Below are 19,208 nucleotides of genomic sequence, written 5' to 3'. Positions count from 1 at the left end.
GGTATTTGTTGCCAAAAAACGCATTTTGAAATTGGGATACCTCACATTACAACTATGCAAAGGCCCAAAGAGTGGCTGTATCAATTTAACTAAGATAGCACTTGGTTGCCATCCTGCTAGGTTATAATATATGCTCTAATGAGTCTGGTGAATCGTCTCACATTTTCTAGCAAAAGGCCAATCACAAGCAGAAACGTTTTTGACTTGAGGGGCATGAAAACCTAATTGCAGACACTCCATCTGTGACTTGATGTATTAATCTAAAAGATTCTCAGACCTCCACTTCAGAGAACTGTAAATCCAGAAAATTTGCCAAAGAACTTTGTATACCCGTACTAAATGTAAGGGTTTCACACAGAGCATTTATGTAAACTCAAAAATCCCACAAAGGCTCTTTAGTATCTTTCCATTAAAGAACATAATTGATGAAGAGATGCCAGAAAATAATATGGTTCAGTAGACTTGAAAAAATAGTTGATTGTTCAAAATAGTTCATGAACAAGGTGGGGAAGATATTGGTACTATTGATTTAAATACCTGTACCACATATTAGCTTACACAATTTTTGCTGGCGTATAAAGTATATTTCTTTCAATACTTTTCCCAATAGTTTTTAACCAAATTCAGTGCCATCAGAAGAATTAAATACTGTTATGGACTCCAGGTACTACAACATATCACAAAATGAGATGGGAATACTGGGGACTTACATTACATCTCAGGGCGCTTGATAAATGTAAAAGAAGGCAAAGGATCAGGATGGTGCCTTTCAGACATGTTCAGCAGAGAGGATATTTACATATTAGAATTTTGCTGGTACAAATAAAGCATCTAGAGAAGCATTTTTAGTTGGAGGTGCTTCTCATTGGGTTCATCATGACTGTGTTCACTGTGGTGGAACCACATCTGTCTCTGGTGCAGGTGTTTCCTTACCTGAGGCATTGCTTACCTCTTTCTCAAACAGCAATGGTTTGACTGCACTAGTTGGTGCTCTCAATGACTCTTTGAAAGTTGAAACTTGTAAAGAATTCAGCTTACAGGAAAATGAAGTATACTTTTCTTATGAAAGCATTGTCATTTTAGGCAGGGTTTAAAGATGATTACGTGAGTGCACTTTGTGTCCCGGGCTGAAAAATGTACGCAATACAGTTTCGAAAACTGATCAATGTCATCCATTTTGTTAGCATATCAGCCAATGCTGCACATGAGGTCAGTATAGCAGCCACTGAGGACTCAATGGTGTCATCACTGTCTGCCAACGAGTCAGAATGCTAAACCGGACCTTGCATGGTGGATGCATGAGGATTCACCGTGTAGAAGGCATGTTTTGGTCTTCAGGACCACCAGAGCTATGTGGTGACAGAGGCCTTCTTGACTGGGTAAGAGGAGCGCATTTAGGGGACCTGGCTGCAAAAGTCAAATAAATTACTTGCAGAGGAAATAGTATCTAGCAGAAGAATAAACACCACATGTATGGCTTGGTTGTGTTTGCCCGGATACTGTAGGCAGTGCCTGAAGTCAAATACAGCTATTTGATCCACCACTGATCATGCATGTCATAAGTTACAGTCAGTGCAGCCTCACCCACTGCCTCCCCCCTCCCCCCCCAAAAACAAAAATAAAAAAAATCAAGAAACAAGCAAATTCCAACTACCTCAGCAATGAAAAAGGAATAAATACAGGAGCGTTGAGCAGACTGGCTAAGCTTAGTTTAAGCCTTAAGAAACAGGTATTTGGACATTCTTAACCGAGGCATGCCAGCTACTCCAATTGCAAAGAATGAGTAAGTCATGTAAGCAGTTGTTAGGAAGTAAACACATCTAAAGAATGCCACTTAAACAACAGGTACAACTGCACAATGATACAACATGGAGCAGCTTTGAAATAAAACGAATTGTAATTCAAATAAACAAAAGAAATGAATGAAAACAAGAAATGTTTGATAGTACAGTCGTATTATATCAAACAACTAAAATATTTTGACTAGTCATATTAAGTACTAACTTTGCTAGACAAATATAAGTAGTCAATTTGTTGTTCAGAAATATTATTCAGACTCCCGGCCACCTTTGAAAAAATATTTTTGGGTTATTTCACAATTCAAAGGGACACTGTCAATCCAATTGCATCAATTCTACAAATGTCTATGCCATTTATCTCCCAGGCCTCGTTTCTCAAAACACTAGCTGAAGATCAACTTTCATGCCAGGCAGCAGTTTCCAAATTTATCAAAATGGGATTTATGCATGTGATTTATTTTCATAGTAAGTGATGCATGAATAGTGAAACCACATTAACTTATCCATTACAGCCTTCAGACAGAAGTATGCTGAGAGACATAAAACAAGACAATAAGGTGCTTACTCTGTGTAGATATCCACACACATCTGATTTATGTTTGCTAAGACACTGGCAGTTAAAAAAGAAAACACATTTCCAATGGGTTTCATAAATTCGCAAGGTTGGGGGGATATGGGGCAGCCAACTGGGGAATATTGATAGTGTCCCTTTGGGGAATACTTCAAACACATTAGTGAGTACATATCAAAAGAGGTTCACATTCAATGGTTACCTTGCAATGCCTTTAGCCACATTCGGGAGATTCAAGTTCACTGACATTTCCTGCCAAGCTGCCAAGCCAGGTGCCCAGTGGGTTCTCAGAGTTCACGGACAACAACACAAACATTTAAAAATAACGTGGAAACGGAATATTATGTAGCATGACAGCACAAACAGAATTATGGGAGATTTGTGGGGGTTGGGTCTTGTATCAAAGCATGTCCTACTTGGTGCAACATCACATCAGCATACAACCTTCCATTTGAGATTATGGTTGAATGCAACACTGTCTACCCAAAGTGGTGTGTTATCTTAAAGGTCTTTATAGTGGGAAGAGCAGAGGGTTATTCAGAACATTTTAAAAATTCTTTAGTGAACAGTCTTTAAATGTATCACATTTTGCTGTTATTTTAATTAGTTTTTTTCTTTAATCACCTGTATCACTCAGTTAGAAATCGTGAATGTAGCTCCATTTTGTTTGGATTGCACAGATTTTGCTAAAGATGCTCTTCATGGTTCTTAGAAACCCAACCACATGTCTCAGGTGCAAAGTGACATTAAGCTTTGCCCAATGTATTCTCTTTGATAGCTGCGAAGCCCACTATAATTCTCTGGAATGTGCAAACTACAAACAAAACTAAGAGTCTAATGGAATTAATTTTATGGAATGGAATAAGTAATTTAGGAATGAGTATAATGCAAGATAAAATACATTGACGGCTAAATCAAAACATGGCACATAGACTTTGAAATAAAACAACAGAATTCTACATCGGTACAGAGAAAATAAATAAAGGAAATCTCAAATGATGACTGAACGCCCAGGAGTGTCCAATACGGTTCCACAAGAGTTGTATCATCGCCTAATTTCAGAGTAATCAATGATTTTTCAAACTAAATGTGTCAAATTTAAACTACTTATATGTAACGTCATACTACACCTGTTTGGACCTTCGGGCCCGTGCTTAACAGTCCTGGATTAGACCATGTTGTAATCACCCAGAGAGCACAAATACCTCTGCTACAGCACCTTGCAAGATTTTGGCACATGGCTTTTCGAGGAGAGCACAAACAGGAATATGCTGCGTGAGCTATGCTGTCTTTTCCCCTCTCCACAGTCATGAAATATTAAACTCACAGGCTATCAAAAGCAGCATTTATTTCAACTATACATAACAAATGTTTGTTTCTTTAAAAAACACGCTGTTGCTAACAGTAACCACAAAACAATTATATGCATAATGTACAATACAATGCAACATTTAGTTCTACATCAACGTATTAGCATTTTCAAGAAGAAGCTGCCAACTGCAGATGGCATCTCCAATTTACAGAGAAAATCACAATAAATATATATATATATATATACATTTTGTTTATTACTATATTTGCAATAATGAGTTTTGGCAAGATTATGCAAAAATTCAACACTTTTGGCCAGAAATTAATTTAGTGTATACACAAACGAAATGGAAATGCCAATCACGTCATGTGAAGAGTAATCCACCTCCAAAATGAATTTCCAATATACATTAAGACACCACAAACTGTACACAAATATAAATATATATATATTACAAAATTGCATAAGCTAAAAGTACTGTTTTCAATTTAAGTTGCACAAAATCGAAACACTGAATACCACTGTTTCAATGCTGTTTTTAGTTAAAGTGTATGATTAATTAATACCTACAAACAGTTCACACCACCTTTGGCAAATGTTGCGTATGTCACAATTTTAGTCTGGAATCCTAAAAACCCAGTAAATGTAACATGGCAAAGGTGGTATACTGCCTCCACTTTAATGCATAGAGGCCCAATAAAATGCATAGAGGCCCAATAAAATGCATCATCCAAGCACCACCATAAAACATAATTTGTGTATAGAAATCAAAGCCCAAGTGCACCCTAAGGCTTTAAATTTAAAGGGTAAAGAAATCAGTGTCATAACTGAAGGTGTTTAATCAAAGCAAGAAATAAATACTTAATTTGCTAAATACTAAGTTTAAAAAAACTAAATGGTATTAAAAAAATGATACACAGCAAAAGCTTACATGGCATTTTCCCCACTATATTTGCAGAACTGTGAACATAGCGGGTACATCAATTACCTGCTCTCCTATATTTCATGTTGTCATCTACTTCTCTCCTCCCACAACAATAATACATTGGTAAAATTCACTTTGTATCAAGTTTTTAAAAGGGGGTATGTGTGGGATCCCCACTGTATGTTTCAGCATTATCTCCCAGACCCACTCCTGTGACAACACATTATGTTTGTACGTACTTCAGTCCTGGCATGCAGATATTCACCCTAAAAGTATGGGGCTTTTCATGCCACTATGTTTTCCTCCGATAGTCACCATCCACCCTACAACAGTTTAAAGCTCTCCACCACCCTCATACTGAAAAACATGCGAGGGTGATACTGCAGGAAAGAATGGGAAGACACTGGGAATTTGAGGTCTTCCAAATAATAGCTGATGGGTAATTGAGGCCTAACGTACAGAATCCTCTTGAAGTATTTTCTATCTCGTATGCAGTGGGTCAGTAAAAGGCTTAGATAGCATGGTCTTCACTGAAAGGTTTGCATTGAGCACCCAGTGTCTATGTGCAAGTACCCGTCTTACAGAACTTGGTTCAGAACATTTCTTGTGCTGGTGTTTTTTCTAATGCATTACATATGCTTAAATGTTATATAGGTGGGTTGGGGCATTAACACGATCTGTAGTAATTCTAACACAAGCTTCCAAGGACATTGTAAGCAATGCATTAAAAAACAATGGTAGGTAGTATGCTAATACCAATGTAAGGTTTACATTTACTAAATTAGGTCAAATTAGTCAAGGGCAAGCATTCGACCAACAAATCGTGAATAGGCATTTCTGAAGAACAGAAAATCTGGTCATAAAGTTCATAAACTCAACAGCACATTCAACATCACACCTCTGTCTCCTATCAAATCCCTCCCTATCATTTTCTAGTTTTGCCTAAAATGTCTCTCCTCCAACAGAGGAAAATAAACACCTAGTAATGTGCCCTGGAAGGCTTACAATTAGGTTTAGCTATTGTAATTGCAGACGCAAGAGTTGAAAGGATACACGTTGTCCAATTAACCAAGTGATTTATAGACTTCAAAAGTCTTTATATGATTCACTTATTAATTGGAAATGAGGCTACTCTCATGCCGGTCTTAATTAATTACCAACATGTATTTCACAGATAATGGGTGCTTTAGCAACAATTTAATCAAGTAGGAAAATATGAGGTTTAATTTTGTAAATTAATTAATTAGATCATAAGTACGGTTTTATCTCTAGCTCTTGTACGAGTGGGAAGACCCACATATTATGTGAAATTCTGTGGTATCAGAGAGTCTTCTTCTTGAAGATAGCAGGATAACCCATTGCTGTCAGTGATGTTTTTACTAGAAGCCCAAGTTACTTACTTGTGTAACGATATATCTGTAAGACATTAGTTAGTGATAGATTCCTTACCTTAAAATATCCCCAGGCGTCAGACTGGATCCGGAAAGTTTTTAGTCAGCAGTACCCCTGCGCGTTGGTAGGCGTCGTCGTACGGCTCCGCGTATGTCGCTGGCGTCGTAGCCGCCGAGATGACGTTGTCAGAGCTACTTGGATGCGCCCACGCGCGCCGACGTCAGTTCTGTACACAACTTTTCCGCACCAGAAGCGCAGAGCCATGCCAGAGACCGACTACTGGTGCAATAGAACTAGGGCCCTGAAAGGGATGACCTAAACCCTAGAAAACAGTTTGCAGAACAGGGAGGATGGGCGGGCGGTAAGGAATCTATCACTAACTAATGTCTCTTACAGATATATTGTTACACAAGTAAGTAACTTGTGCATCTGAAAGAGACACGTTAGTGATAGATTCCTTACCATAGAATACATACCCAAGCAATACCAAGCCCGGTGGTGGGTCTGCGAAGTGAGATTACACCAGAAAGTCACGGAGAACTGAACGGCCAAGGAAGACGTCTCTCCGGACCTGACTGTCAAGGCAATAGTGCTTAGTGAAAGTATGCAACGAGGCCCAAGTGGCCACCTGACAGATGTCTTGCAGGGGGACACCCCGTCCCAATGCAGTGGTAGCTGCTGTTGTCCTGGTAGAATGGGCGCACAGCCCAACCGGAGGTTCCTTTTTAGCCAGAGAGTAACAGGCTTTAATGCACAAGACAACCCATCGGGAGATAGTTCGCTTGTGCACAGCCCGGCCTGTCTTGGTGCCCACGTAGCCAACAAAGAGCTGGTCATCCACCCGGAACTGTTGTGTGCGGTTGAGATATAACAAGAGCGCACGTTTTGGGTCCAGACGGTGGAGCCTCTCCTCTTCTCTTGAAGGGTGCGGTGGTGGAAAGAAAGTGGGCAGAGTTACAGTTTGCCTAAGATGGAAGGCAGAGACTACTTTTGGTAGAAAGGAGGGGCGCGGTTGAAGCACAACCTTGTCCGGATGATTCGCCAGGAAAGGAGGTTTGCAGGAAAGAACCTGGAGCTCACTCACCCGCTGAGCGGAGGTGATGGCCACCAGGAAGACAGTTTTCAAAGTCAATAACCGCAAAGGACAGTTATGAAGAGGCTCAAATGGAGCGCACATCAGATATGTGAGAACCAGGTTCAAGTCCCATTGAGGCATCACAAAAGGAATAGGAGGGAAAAAGTGAGTAATGCCTTTGAGAAATCTAATGACAACCGGGGACTTGAAAAGAGGGCTGATCAGGCAAACCTAAGAAAGGCTGAAAGAGCAGAAAGGTAGCCCTTGATAGTGCCCAAAGAAGAGCCCTGCTGGGCCAAAGAAATGAGGAACAATAGGACCTCAGAAAGAGGGGCAGCAAGAGGATCAACCGATTTTGCTGTGCACCAGGCCACAAATATTTTCCACCGACAGGCGTATACCGTTTTAGTGAAGGGACACCTGGCTGCCAGAATCACATTACAGACTTCAGGAGGCAAGTCAAACGGAATCAGCTGTCGCCGCTCAATCTTCACGCAAGGAGGTGGAGGCTGGACAGGTTCGGGTGGAGGACCGTCCCCAGTTGCTGCGACAGGAGATCCTCCCGAAGAGGCAGTCGGATCGGGAGATCCACGCTCATACTGAGTAGCTCAGGATACCAAACTCTTCGAGCCCAGTCCGGTGCCACAAGAATGACTTGGGCCCGGTCGCGCCTGATCTTCTTCAGCACTCTGGGCAGAAGTGGTATAGGCGGAAAGGCGTACAACAGACCGCAACTCCACTTGCGACGAAAAGCGTTGCCTAGTGAGTACAGCCTTGGAAATTCCAACGCGCTGAACTGCTGACATTACGCGTTCTCTTTGGTGGCGAATAGATCTACCCAAGGTTCTCCCCACTGCTGAAAGAGACCGTGCACCGCCTCAGAGTGAAGACGCCACTCGTGATCCAACATGCACCTTTGGCTGAGTTAGTCCGCCCTGGCGTTCAGGGTACCTGCCAGGTGTTGAACCACCAAGGAAATGCCTTGACGTTCCAACCACGTCCAGAGACGTAGAGCCTCCTGACATAGGGTCCACGACTCCACCCTGCCCTGTTTATTGCAGTACGACATGGGGATGGTGTTGTCTGTGAACACCTGCACTACTCTCCCCTTGACAGAGGGAAGGAATGCTTTGAGTGCAAGTAGGATCGCCCTGAGCTCCAAAAGGTTGATATGGAGCTTGGAGTCTGCCGGAGACCAGAGGCCTCTGTTCTCCGCCTCTCCTATGTAGCCTCCCCATCCCAGGAGGGACGCGTCTGTCACTACTGTGTGCTCCGGTTGGGGAAGGAAGAGGGACCTGCCGCCGACCCAACGCTGGTTTGTGAGCCACCACTGCAAGTCCTGTGCAGTGCCCTCCGAGATCTGGACGTAGTCGGAGAGGTTCCTCCGATGCTGCGTCCACTGGAACTTAAGGTCCCACTGCAGAGCCCACATATGCCATCTGGCATGATCGATCAGCAGGATGCAGGAGGCCCAGCAGCCTCAGTGTCTTCCTGACCGAAACCCAGGACCAGCGCCAAAAGATCAGAATCATAGCCCGAATGTCCCAGACTCGCTGTTAGGGAGGATAACCCCGAAACTGCGCCGTATCCAGAACTGCTCCGATGAAGAGGAGCTTCTGAGAGGGAATCAGGTGCGTCTTCGGCACGTTGATGGAAAACCCCAGCAAATGCAGGAGGTCGGCAGTAGTCTGGAGGTGGGAGACGACTGCCTGGGGCGAGCCCGCCTTCAACAGCCAGTTGTCGAGATAGGGGAAGACTGCAACCCCTGATCTGATCAGATGAGCTGCGACCACGGTAATCACTTTCGTGAACACCCGAGAGGCACTGGTATGACCGAAAGGGAGCACGGTGAACTGAAAGTGCTCGTGGCCCACCGTGAACCATAGGTAAAGCCGGTGGGCTGGCAAAATGGGAATATGAAAATAAGCATCCTGCAAGTCCAACGCTACCCGCCAGTCTTGCAGGTCTAGGGCAGACAAGGCCTGAGCAAGCGTGAGCATCTTGAACTTCTTCCAGAAGAAGCGATTGACGTTCCAGAGGTCTAAGATAGGGCGCAGACCTTTGTCCTTCTTTGGAATCAAGAAGTAGTGGGAGTAACAACTACGACCTACTTCTGGCATCGGAACGCACTTGATTGCGCCCTTGACCAAGAGGGCCGTAACTTCCTGCTGGAGAAGTGCCAAGTGTTCCCCCGACATGCGGTGGGACTGAGGTGGCATGGCTGGAGGGATAGATTCGAAGGGGAGGGAGTAGCCCCTTCGGACTATTTGCAGAACCCACCTGTCCGAGGTTATGGAGCGCCAGTGGGGAAGGTGATGGCGAACCCTGCCACCCACTGGCGTCAGGAGGGCCTGAAACACCGGACTAGGAAGGTTTAGAGGCGGCGGCAGGGGTTGTGGTGGACTGACCTGTCCATGGGACCCACCACAGCGGGTCCCACGTCCGCGGCTGCGCTGAGACTGTGGCTGCGCAGCCTTGCGGGTCTGAAAAGAACACGCCTGGGCGCCCTGACCTTGACCTCAAAAGGACCGAAAAGCGGATCCCGAGGGAGTACACGTGGTGGCGAGACCCAAGGACTGGGCCGTAGCCCGAGAGTCCTTAAAGCGTTCCAGGGTGCTATCCGCCTTATCACCAAAGAGGCATGTACCATCAAAGGGCATGTCCAACAGGGTGTTCTGGACATCCCCAGAGAAGCCAGTAGTTTGGAGCCAAGCATAACGACGGAGCGCCACAGTTGTGGAAAGTGCCCTACCGAGAGAATCGGCCATGTCAAGCCAACAACGAATAGTAAATTTTGCAGCATCTCTCCCTTCGGTAATGGCTTGGGAGGGAACCGCCCGTGCTTCCACAGGGCACTGAGGCAGCACCTGTGCCACAGTGTCCCACACAGAATGGGAATAGCGGCCTAGCAGGCACGCAGTATTCACCGCCCACAACCCAGAGCTGGCAGATGTGAAAATCTTTTTCCCAAATTGCTTCAGTTTCCTAGATTCCTTGTCCGGAGGAGCAGAAGGGAACGCACTCGTCGAGGCAGAAGCCTGGACAACCAGACTCTCAGGCGTCTCGTGTTCTGCGAGAAAGCTGGGTTCGCCGGGCAATGGCGGAGTGCCACACCCTTGTCTACAGGGACTCCCGTGTTAGGTTTAAGCCAGGTGCCCAACAGGATATCAGTAAGCGCTTCATTGAAGGGCAGCAACGGCTCCGCAGAGGACGACTGCGGCTGCAGGACCTCAGTAAGGAGATTGGTCCTGATGCACAAGTTACTACCTGTGTAACGATATATCTGTAAGAGACATTAGTTAGTGATAGATTCCTTACCTTAGAATATCCCCAGGCATCAAACTGGATCCGGAAAGTTTTGCTAGCAGTACCCCTATGCGTTAGTAGGTGGCGTCGTGCGGCTCCGTGTCCGTCGCTGGTGTCGTAAGCACCGAGATGACGTCAAGGAGACTACTTAGGCGCCACCCATGCGCGCTGACGTCAGTTCTGTACACAACTTCCCGCGCCAGGAACACAGAGCCATGCAAGAAACTGACCACTGGTGCCAAGAAACTAGGGCCCTGAAAGGGATGACCTTAACCCAAGAAATCAGTTCACAGAACGGGGAGGATGGGTGGGGCGGTAAGGAATCTATCACTAACTAATGTCTCTTCCAGATATATTGTTACACAAGTAGTAACTTGTGCATCTCAAAGAGACACGTTAGTGATAGATTCCTTACCTTAGAATAGATACCCAAGCAATACCAACCCCGGTGGTGGGTCTGCGAAGAGATTACACCAGAAAGTCATGGAGAACAGAACGGCCAAAGAAGCTGTCTCTCCGGACACGACTGTCAAGGCAGTAATGCTTGGTAAACGTGTGCAGCGAGGCCCACGTAGCTGCCTGACAAATGTCCTGCAAGGGGACGCCGTGTCCCAAGGCAGTAGTAGCTGCCGTCGCCCTGGTAGAATGGGCACGCAGCCCCACAGGAGGCTCCTTCTTAGCCAACGAGTAACAGGCCTTGATGCAGAGAATGACCCACCGAGAGATGGTACGCTTGTGCACAGCCCGACCTCTTTTTGCCCCCACGTAGCCAACAAAGAGCAGGTCATCCACCTGGAACTGTCGTGTGCGCTGCAGGTAGAACGAGAGCGCACGTTTTGGGTTCAGACGGTGGAGCCTCTCTTCCTCTTCCGAAGGATGCGGAGGCGGAAAGAAGGTGGGCAAGGTGATGGTCTGCCCGATGTGGAAGGGCGTGACAACCTTTGGCAAAAAAGGACGGGTCCTTAAAACCACCTTGTCCGGATGAACAGAAAGGAAAGGAGGTTTGGCAGAAAGAGCCTGGAGCTCACTCACTCTTCTGGCAGAGGTGATAGCTAGCAGGAAAGCCGTCTTGAGAGTGAGAAGATGCAAATGACAGGTATGAAGGGGCTCGAAGAGAGCACACATCAGATATGTCAAGACATGGTTCAAGTCCCATTGTGGCATTATGAACGGTACAGGAGGAAACGTGTGCGTAATGCCTTTTAGGAAACGCTTAATAACCGGGCACTTAAAAAGAGAAGGCTGATCTGGAAGCCGTAAAATGGCGGAGATGGGCGAAAGATAACCTTTGATGGTGCCCAGAACAGAGCCCTGCTGGGCTAAAGAAAGAAGGAACAGAAGGACTTTGGAAAGAGGGGCAGAAAGGGGATCCACAGCCTTAGCTGTGCACCATGCCACAAACTTGTGCCACCTGCAGGCGTATACCGTTTTAGTGGAGGGACGCCTGGCTGCCAGAATGACATCACAGACTTCGGGAGGAAGATCAAAAGCTGTCAACTGTCGCCGCTCAATCTCCACGCATGGAGGTGGAGGCAGGACAGGTTCGAGTGGAGGACCATCCCCTGCTGCTGCGACAGTAGATCCTCCTGAAGTGGCGATTTACGTAAATGGGTCGCGACACTGCTCGTCATGCTGCAAATAACCCCAAAGGATTCTGGATAGTGTAGTGGCTACGGTGAGTACGCCTACGCCACGAGTATATAGAAATATAATGCCATCCCTGGACACGTGTTTCGAGGTAATTGCCTCTCGTCAGCAGGGAGCAGGTAGGTATGCGGGGTGCCGATGACTGCCATATATATAGGTAAAATACCTTCCAAGGCGCGCAGGTGCAGACACCGGGCTCGTCAGCCAAAGTCGCTCGAATGAGCTATTAGTGATTTACGTAAATGGGTCGCGACACTGCTCGTCATGCTGCAAATAACCCCAAAGGATTCTGGATAGTGTAGTGGCTACGGTGAGTACGCCTACGCCACGAGTATATAGAAATATAATGCCATCCCTGGACACGTGTTTCGAGGTAATTGCCTCTCGTCAGCAGGGAGCAGGTAGGTATGCGGGGTGCCGATGACTGCCATATATATAGGTAAAATACCTTCCAAGGCGCGCAGGTGCAGACACCGGGCTCGTCAGCCAAAGTCGCTCGAATGAGCTATTAGTGATTTACGTAAATGGGTCGCGACACTGCTCGTCATGCTGCAAATAACCCCAAAGGATTCTGGATAGTGTAGTGGCTACGGTGAGTACGCCTACGCCACGAGTATATAGAAATATAATGCCATCCCTGGACACGTGTTTCGAGGTAATTGCCTCTCGTCAGCAGGGAGCAGGTAGGTATGCGGGGTGCCGATGACTGCCATATATATAGGTAAAATACCTTCCAAGGCGCGCAGGTGCAGACACCGGGCTCGTCAGCCAAAGTCGCTCGAATGAGCTATTAGTGATTTACGTAAATGGGTCGCGACACTGCTCGTCATGCTGCAAATAACCCCAAAGGATTCTGGATAGTGTAGTGGCTACGGTGAGTACGCCTACGCCACGAGTATATAGAAATATAATGCCATCCCTGGACACGTGTTTCGAGGTAATTGCCTCTCGTCAGCAGGGAGCAGGTAGGTATGCGGGGTGCCGATGACTGCCATATATATAGGTAAAATACCTTCCAAGGCGCGCAGGTGCAGACACCGGGCTCGTCAGCCAAAGTCGCTCGAATGAGCTATTAGTGATTTACGTAAATGGGTCGCGACACTGCTCGTCATGCTGCAAATAACCCCAAAGGATTCTGGATAGTGTAGTGGCTACGGTGAGTACGCCTACGCCACGAGTATATAGAAATATAATGCCATCCCTGGACACGTGTTTCGAGGTAATTGCCTCTCGTCAGCAGGGAGCAGGTAGGTATGCGGGGTGCCGATGACTGCCATATATATAGGTAAAATACCTTCCAAGGCGCGCAGGTGCAGACACCGGGCTCGTCAGCCAAAGTCGCTCGAATGAGCTATTAGTGATTTACGTAAATGGGTCGCGACACTGCTCGTCATGCTGCAAATAACCCCAAAGGATTCTGGATAGTGTAGTGGCTACGGTGAGTACGCCTACGCCACGAGTATATAGAAATATAATGCCATCCCTGGACACGTGTTTCGAGGTAATTGCCTCTCGTCAGCAGGGAGCAGGTAGGTATGCGGGGTGCCGATGACTGCCATATATATAGGTAAAATACCTTCCAAGGCGCGCAGGTGCAGACACCGGGCTCGTCAGCCAAAGTCGCTCGAATGAGCTATTAGTGATTTACGTAAATGGGTCGCGACACTGCTCGTCATGCTGCAAATAACCCCAAAGGATTCTGGATAGTGTAGTGGCTACGGTGAGTACGCCTACGCCACGAGTATATAGAAATATAATGCCATCCCTGGACACGTGTTTCGAGGTAATTGCCTCTCGTCAGCAGGGAGCAGGTAGGTATGCGGGGTGCCGATGACTGCCATATATATAGGTAAAATACCTTCCAAGGCGCGCAGGTGCAGACACCGGGCTCGTCAGCCAAAGTCGCTCGAATGAGCTATTAGTGATTTACGTAAATGGGTCGCGACACTGCTCGTCATGCTGCAAATAACCCCAAAGGATTCTGGATAGTGTAGTGGCTACGGTGAGTACGCCTACGCCACGAGTATATAGAAATATAATGCCATCCCTGGACACGTGTTTCGAGGTAATTGCCTCTCGTCAGCAGGGAGCAGGTAGGTATGCGGGGTGCCGATGACTGCCATATATATAGGTAAAATACCTTCCAAGGCGCGCAGGTGCAGACACCGGGCTCGTCAGCCAAAGTCGCTCGAATGAGCTATTAGTGATTTACGTAAATGGGTCGCGACACTGCTCGTCATGCTGCAAATAACCCCAAAGGATTCTGGATAGTGTAGTGGCTACGGTGAGTACGCCTACGCCACGAGTATATAGAAATATAATGCCATCCCTGGACACGTGTTTCGAGGTAATTGCCTCTCGTCAGCAGGGAGCAGGTAGGTATGCGGGGTGCCGATGACTGCCATATATATAGGTAAAATACCTTCCAAGGCGCGCAGGTGCAGACACCGGGCTCGTCAGCCAAAGTCGCTCGAATGAGCTATTAGTGATTTACGTAAATGGGTCGCGACACTGCTCGTCATGCTGCAAATAACCCCAAAGGATTCTGGATAGTGTAGTGGCTACGGTGAGTACGCCTACGCCACGAGTATATAGAAATATAATGCCATCCCTGGACACGTGTTTCGAGGTAATTGCCTCTCGTCAGCAGGGAGCAGGTAGGTATGCGGGGTGCCGATGACTGCCATATATATAGGTAAAATACCTTCCAAGGCGCGCAGGTGCAGACACCGGGCTCGTCAGCCAAAGTCGCTCGAATGAGCTATTAGTGATTTACGTAAATGGGTCGCGACACTGCTCGTCATGCTGCAAATAACCCCAAAGGATTCTGGATAGTGTAGTGGCTACGGTGAGTACGCCTACGCCACGAGTATATAGAAATATAATGCCATCCCTGGACACGTGTTTCGAGGTAATTGCCTCTCGTCAGCAGGGAGCAGGTAGGTATGCGGGGTGCCGATGACTGCCATATATATAGGTAAAATACCTTCCAAGGCGCGCAGGTGCAGACACCGGGCTCGTCAGCCAAAGTCGCTCGAATGAGCTATTAGTGATTTACGTAAATGGGTCGCGACACTGCTCGTCATGCTGCAAATAACCCCAAAGGATTCTGGATAGTGTAGTGGCTACGGTGAGTACGCCTACGCCACGAGTATATAGAAATATAATGCCATCCCTGGACACGTGTTTCGAGGTAATTGCCTCTCGTCAGCAGGGAGCAGGTAGGTATGCGGGGTGCCGATGACTGCCATATATATAGGTAAAATACCTTCCAAGGCGCGCAGGTGCAGACACCGGGCTCGTCAGCCAAAGTCGCTCGAATGAGCTATTAGTGATTTACGTAAATGGGTCGCGACACTGCTCGTCATGCTGCAAATAACCCCAAAGGATTCTGGATAGTGTAGTGGCTACGGTGAGTACGCCTACGCCACGAGTATATAGAAATATAATGCCATCCCTGGACACGTGTTTCGAGGTAATTGCCTCTCGTCAGCAGGGAGCAGGTAGGTATGCGGGGTGCCGATGACTGCCATATATATAGGTAAAATACCGTGAAAGGTATTTAACCTTGTATATTTGGCAGTCTACCGGCACCCCACATACAGACCTGCTCCCTGCTGACGAGAGGCAACTACCTCGAAACACGTGTCCAGGGATGGCATTTATTTAACACTTGTAGCATAGGTGTACTCGCCGCTGCTACTTCATTGTCCAGAATCCTATGGGGCTACTTGCTAGTATGACGAGCGGTGTGCGACCCACTTAATGATTGACTTTAAGGCTCCCTCGAGCTAAACGGCTGACGAGTCAGGATCCCGCACCCGCGCGCCGTGAAAGGTATTTAACCTTGTATATTTGGCAGTCTACCGGCACCCCACATACAGACCTGCTCCCTGCTGACGAGAGGCAACTACCTCGAAACACGTGTCCAGGGATGGCATTTATTTAACACTTGTAGCATAGGTGTACTCGCCGCTGCTACTTCATTGTCCAGAATCCTATGGGGCTACTTGCTAGTATGACGAGCGGTGTGCGACCCACTTAATGACCTCCTGAAGTGGCAGTCGGATCGGGGGATCGATCGCCATGCTGAGTAGCTCGGGATACCAATATCTTCGTGCCCAATCCGGAGCCACAAGGATGACTTGGGCCTGGTCGCGCCGAATCTTCTTCAGCACTCTGGGCAGAAGTGGTATAGGCGGAAAGGCGTACAATAGACCGCAACTCCACTCGAGACGAAAAGCGGCGCCTATCGAGTGCTGCCTTGGAAATTCCAACGCGCAGAACTGAGGACATTGCGCGTTCTCTTTGGTGGGGAATAGATCTAACCAAGGCTCTCCCCACTGCAGAAAGAGACCGTGCAGCACTTCCGAGTGACGCCATCCGTGAGCCATCAAGCACCGACGACTGAGTTCGTTCGCCCTTGCGTTCAGAGAACCTGCCAGGTGTTGAACCATCAAGGTGATGCCGTGATGCTCCAGCCATGTCCAGAGGCACAGAGCCTCCTGACAGCGCCCTGTTTGTTGCAATACCACATGGCGGTGGTGTTGTCCGTGAACACCTGCACCACACTGCCCCGGACAGAGGGAAGGAATGCCTTCAGTGCAAGTCGGATCGCCCGAATCCCCAACAGATTGATATGGAGCCGGGACTCTGCCGGAGACCAGAGGCCTCTGATCTCCGCCTCTCGCAAGCGGCCTCCCCATCCCAGGAGGGATGCATCCGTCACTACTGTGTGCTCCGGTTGGAGAAGGGAGAGGGATCTGCCATTGACCCAATCGCGATTCGTGAGCCACCACTGCAATTGCCGTGCAGTCCCCTCCGAGATCTGACCATGCTCGGTCAGGTTGCCCTGATGCTGCGACCACTGGAACTTCAGGTCCCACTGCAGAACCCGCATATGCCATCTGGCATGTGTCACCAGCAGGATGCAGGAGGCCATCAGGCCCAGAAGCTGAAGGGCCATCCTGACTGAAACCCGGGACAGAGGCTGAAAGATCAGAATCATAGCCTGAATATCCCGTACTCGCTGCTCGGGAGGATAAACCCGAAACAGCGTCGAATCCAGAATCGCTCCGATGAAGGGGAGCTTCTGAGAGGGACTCAGGTGCGACTTCAGCACGTTAATGGAGAACCCTAGCAAATGCAGGAGGTTGGCCGTAGTCTGAAGGTGGTTGACAACTGCCTGGGGCGAGCGCAGCTTCAACAACCAGTCGTCGAGGTAAGGGAAGACTGACACCCCCGACCTGTGCAGGTGAGCTGCGACCACCGCCATCACCTTCGTGAACACAGCAAACTGAATATGCTCCTGGCCAACCGTGAACCGCAGGTAACGCCGGTGGGCCGGCAGGACGGGGATGTGAACATATGCGTCCTGCAAGTCCAACGCTACCATCCAGTCTCCAGGGTCGAGGGCAGCCAGGACCTGAGCCAGAGTCAGCATTTTGAAATTCTCCTTCCGGAGGAAGCGATTGACGTTCCGGAGGTCCAAGATGGGGCTCAGGCCCCCTTTGTCCTACTTGGGGACCAGAAAGTAGTGGGAATAACAACCACTCCCTACTTCCGGCCCCAGAACGCACTTGATGGCCCCCTTGGCCAAGAGGGCCGTGACTTCCTGCTGGAGAAGCACCAAGTGATCACCGACATGCGGTGGCACCGAGGTGGCATGGCTGGAGGGGAGGACTGAAAGGAGTAACCCCTGCGGATGATCTTCAACACCCACTTGTCCGATGTGATATCGCGCCAGTGGGGGAGATGGTGGCGGATCCTGCCACCCACAGGCGTGGGGTGCTCCACAAAGCTCGGATTAGGAAGGTTTGGAGGTAGAAGCATTGGGGGCGGAAGTGGACTGACCCCCACGCTGATTCCCAGACACGCCCCTGCAGAAGCCGCCCCTGCAGAAGCCTGCACAGGCTTGCTGAAGGAACATGCCTGGGCGCCTCTGACGTGGCCACGAAAGGAACAAAAACCAGGAGTGGCTGGGCTCTTTGCAGAAAGACCCAAGGACTTGGCCGTGGCTCGCGAGTCCTTAAAACGCTCCAGTGCACTGTCGGCCTTATCGCCAAACAGGCGAGTGCCATCAAAGGGCATGTCCATGAGCGAGTTCTGGACATCGGGCGAGAACCCGGTAGATCGCAACTAGGCGTGGCGACACAGCGCCACAGTCGTAGAAATCGCCCTACCCAGTGAGTCCGCGGTATCCAAACCACATCGAATGGCGAACTTAGCTGCATCTTTACCCTCAGCAACAGCTTGGGACAGCACAGTGTGGATCTCCTCAGGACACTGAGGCAACACCTGTGCAACTGTATCTCACACGCGTGGGAATAGTGGCCAAATAAGCAGGCAGTGTTCACTGACCGCAGCCCCAAGCTGGCCGAAGAGAACAACCGCTTACCGAACTGCTCCAGCTTCTTGGAGTCCTTATCCAGCGGAGCCGTGGGAAAGGCACTTCGTGACGTCGAGGCTTGGATGACCAGGCTCTCAGGCGTAGGATGAGTGGTCAGAAACGCGGGGTCACCAGGCGCCGGGCAATGACGCCTGGCAACATTCTTATCCACAGGGGCCCCTGTGGCTGCCCGCGACCAAGTGCCCAACAAGACATCAGTGAGGGCGTCGTTAAAGGGAACAGGGGCTCCGACGAAGTGGACGCCGTCTGGGGCACCTCAGTGAGGAGATTAATTCTGAGGGCCACCGTAGGAAGATCGAGGTTGAGGACCTCAGCTGCCCGACAGAGCACCATCATATAGGAGGGGCCCTCCTCCATGGTAGGCGGGGGAGAGGCAAACCCCGGATCAGAAGAGACGTCGAGATTGCCGGCGTCCTCCAAGTCGTCCACCCAGTCCTGCTTGGAGTCACACTGACGGGCAAGAGGGTCCTCGGACCCCTTCCAGTCGTCCTCCACCTCTGTTGTATGAGGAACAGACCGCGGCGGCAGAGCTGGAGCCGGAACATACGGCGTCGGAAATGGCGCCGGCCAGGGCCGAGCTGGTGCCGTGTCCCAATGCGGAACCCAGGTATGAACAAAATGGTCCTGGAACTGGGGCAAGGGCGGGACAAACGGCACCCACTGCGGCGCAGGAGGCGGAGCCGAGGGTGTCGCTGGAGCCGGCAGCGCTTTACCTTGTGGCGCTGGGGCCGGAGCCTACGGCGCAGGATCCTGTGGCGTCGAAGATGGATCC

The 19,208-nt window shown here is 48.8% G+C and overlaps 2 protein-coding genes across 5 annotated transcripts in view; both read right to left on the bottom strand.

Moving 5' to 3' along the window:
* The window catches only part of ARHGEF7 (Rho guanine nucleotide exchange factor 7), a 908,392-nt gene that overhangs the window by 101,848 nt on the left and 787,336 nt on the right, over nucleotides 1-19,208 (bottom strand). The window lies entirely within an intron of this gene.
* Nucleotides 10,791-16,634, bottom strand: LOC146805035 (uncharacterized). Its single transcript, XM_085622185.1, has 2 exons — nucleotides 16,077-16,634; nucleotides 10,791-11,963 (listed from the first exon to the last, which is right to left on the bottom strand). Exons 1-2 carry the CDS (start codon nucleotides 16,510-16,512, stop codon nucleotides 10,849-10,851), a joined length of 1,551 nt encoding a protein of 516 aa, XP_085478311.1. The 5' UTR covers nucleotides 16,513-16,634; the 3' UTR covers nucleotides 10,791-10,848.

Source organism: Triturus cristatus, chromosome 8 (assembly GCF_964204655.1).
Source record: "Triturus cristatus chromosome 8, aTriCri1.1, whole genome shotgun sequence".
NCBI lineage: Eukaryota > Metazoa > Chordata > Amphibia > Caudata > Salamandridae > Triturus > Triturus cristatus.
This window is presented reverse-complemented; position numbering and strand designations above follow the sequence as displayed.

Bases quoted from the DNA above. Each gene is read 5' to 3' on its own strand.
- LOC146805035 (XM_085622185.1), bottom strand. From the start codon at position 16,512: ATGGCTGGAGCATCACGGCATCACCTTGATGGTTCAACACCTGGCAGG. The intron at 11,964-16,076 runs GTCATTAAGTGG...CCACTTCAGGAG, and splicing joins TCCGACTGCCACTTCAGGAG to GATCTACTGTCGCAGCAGCA.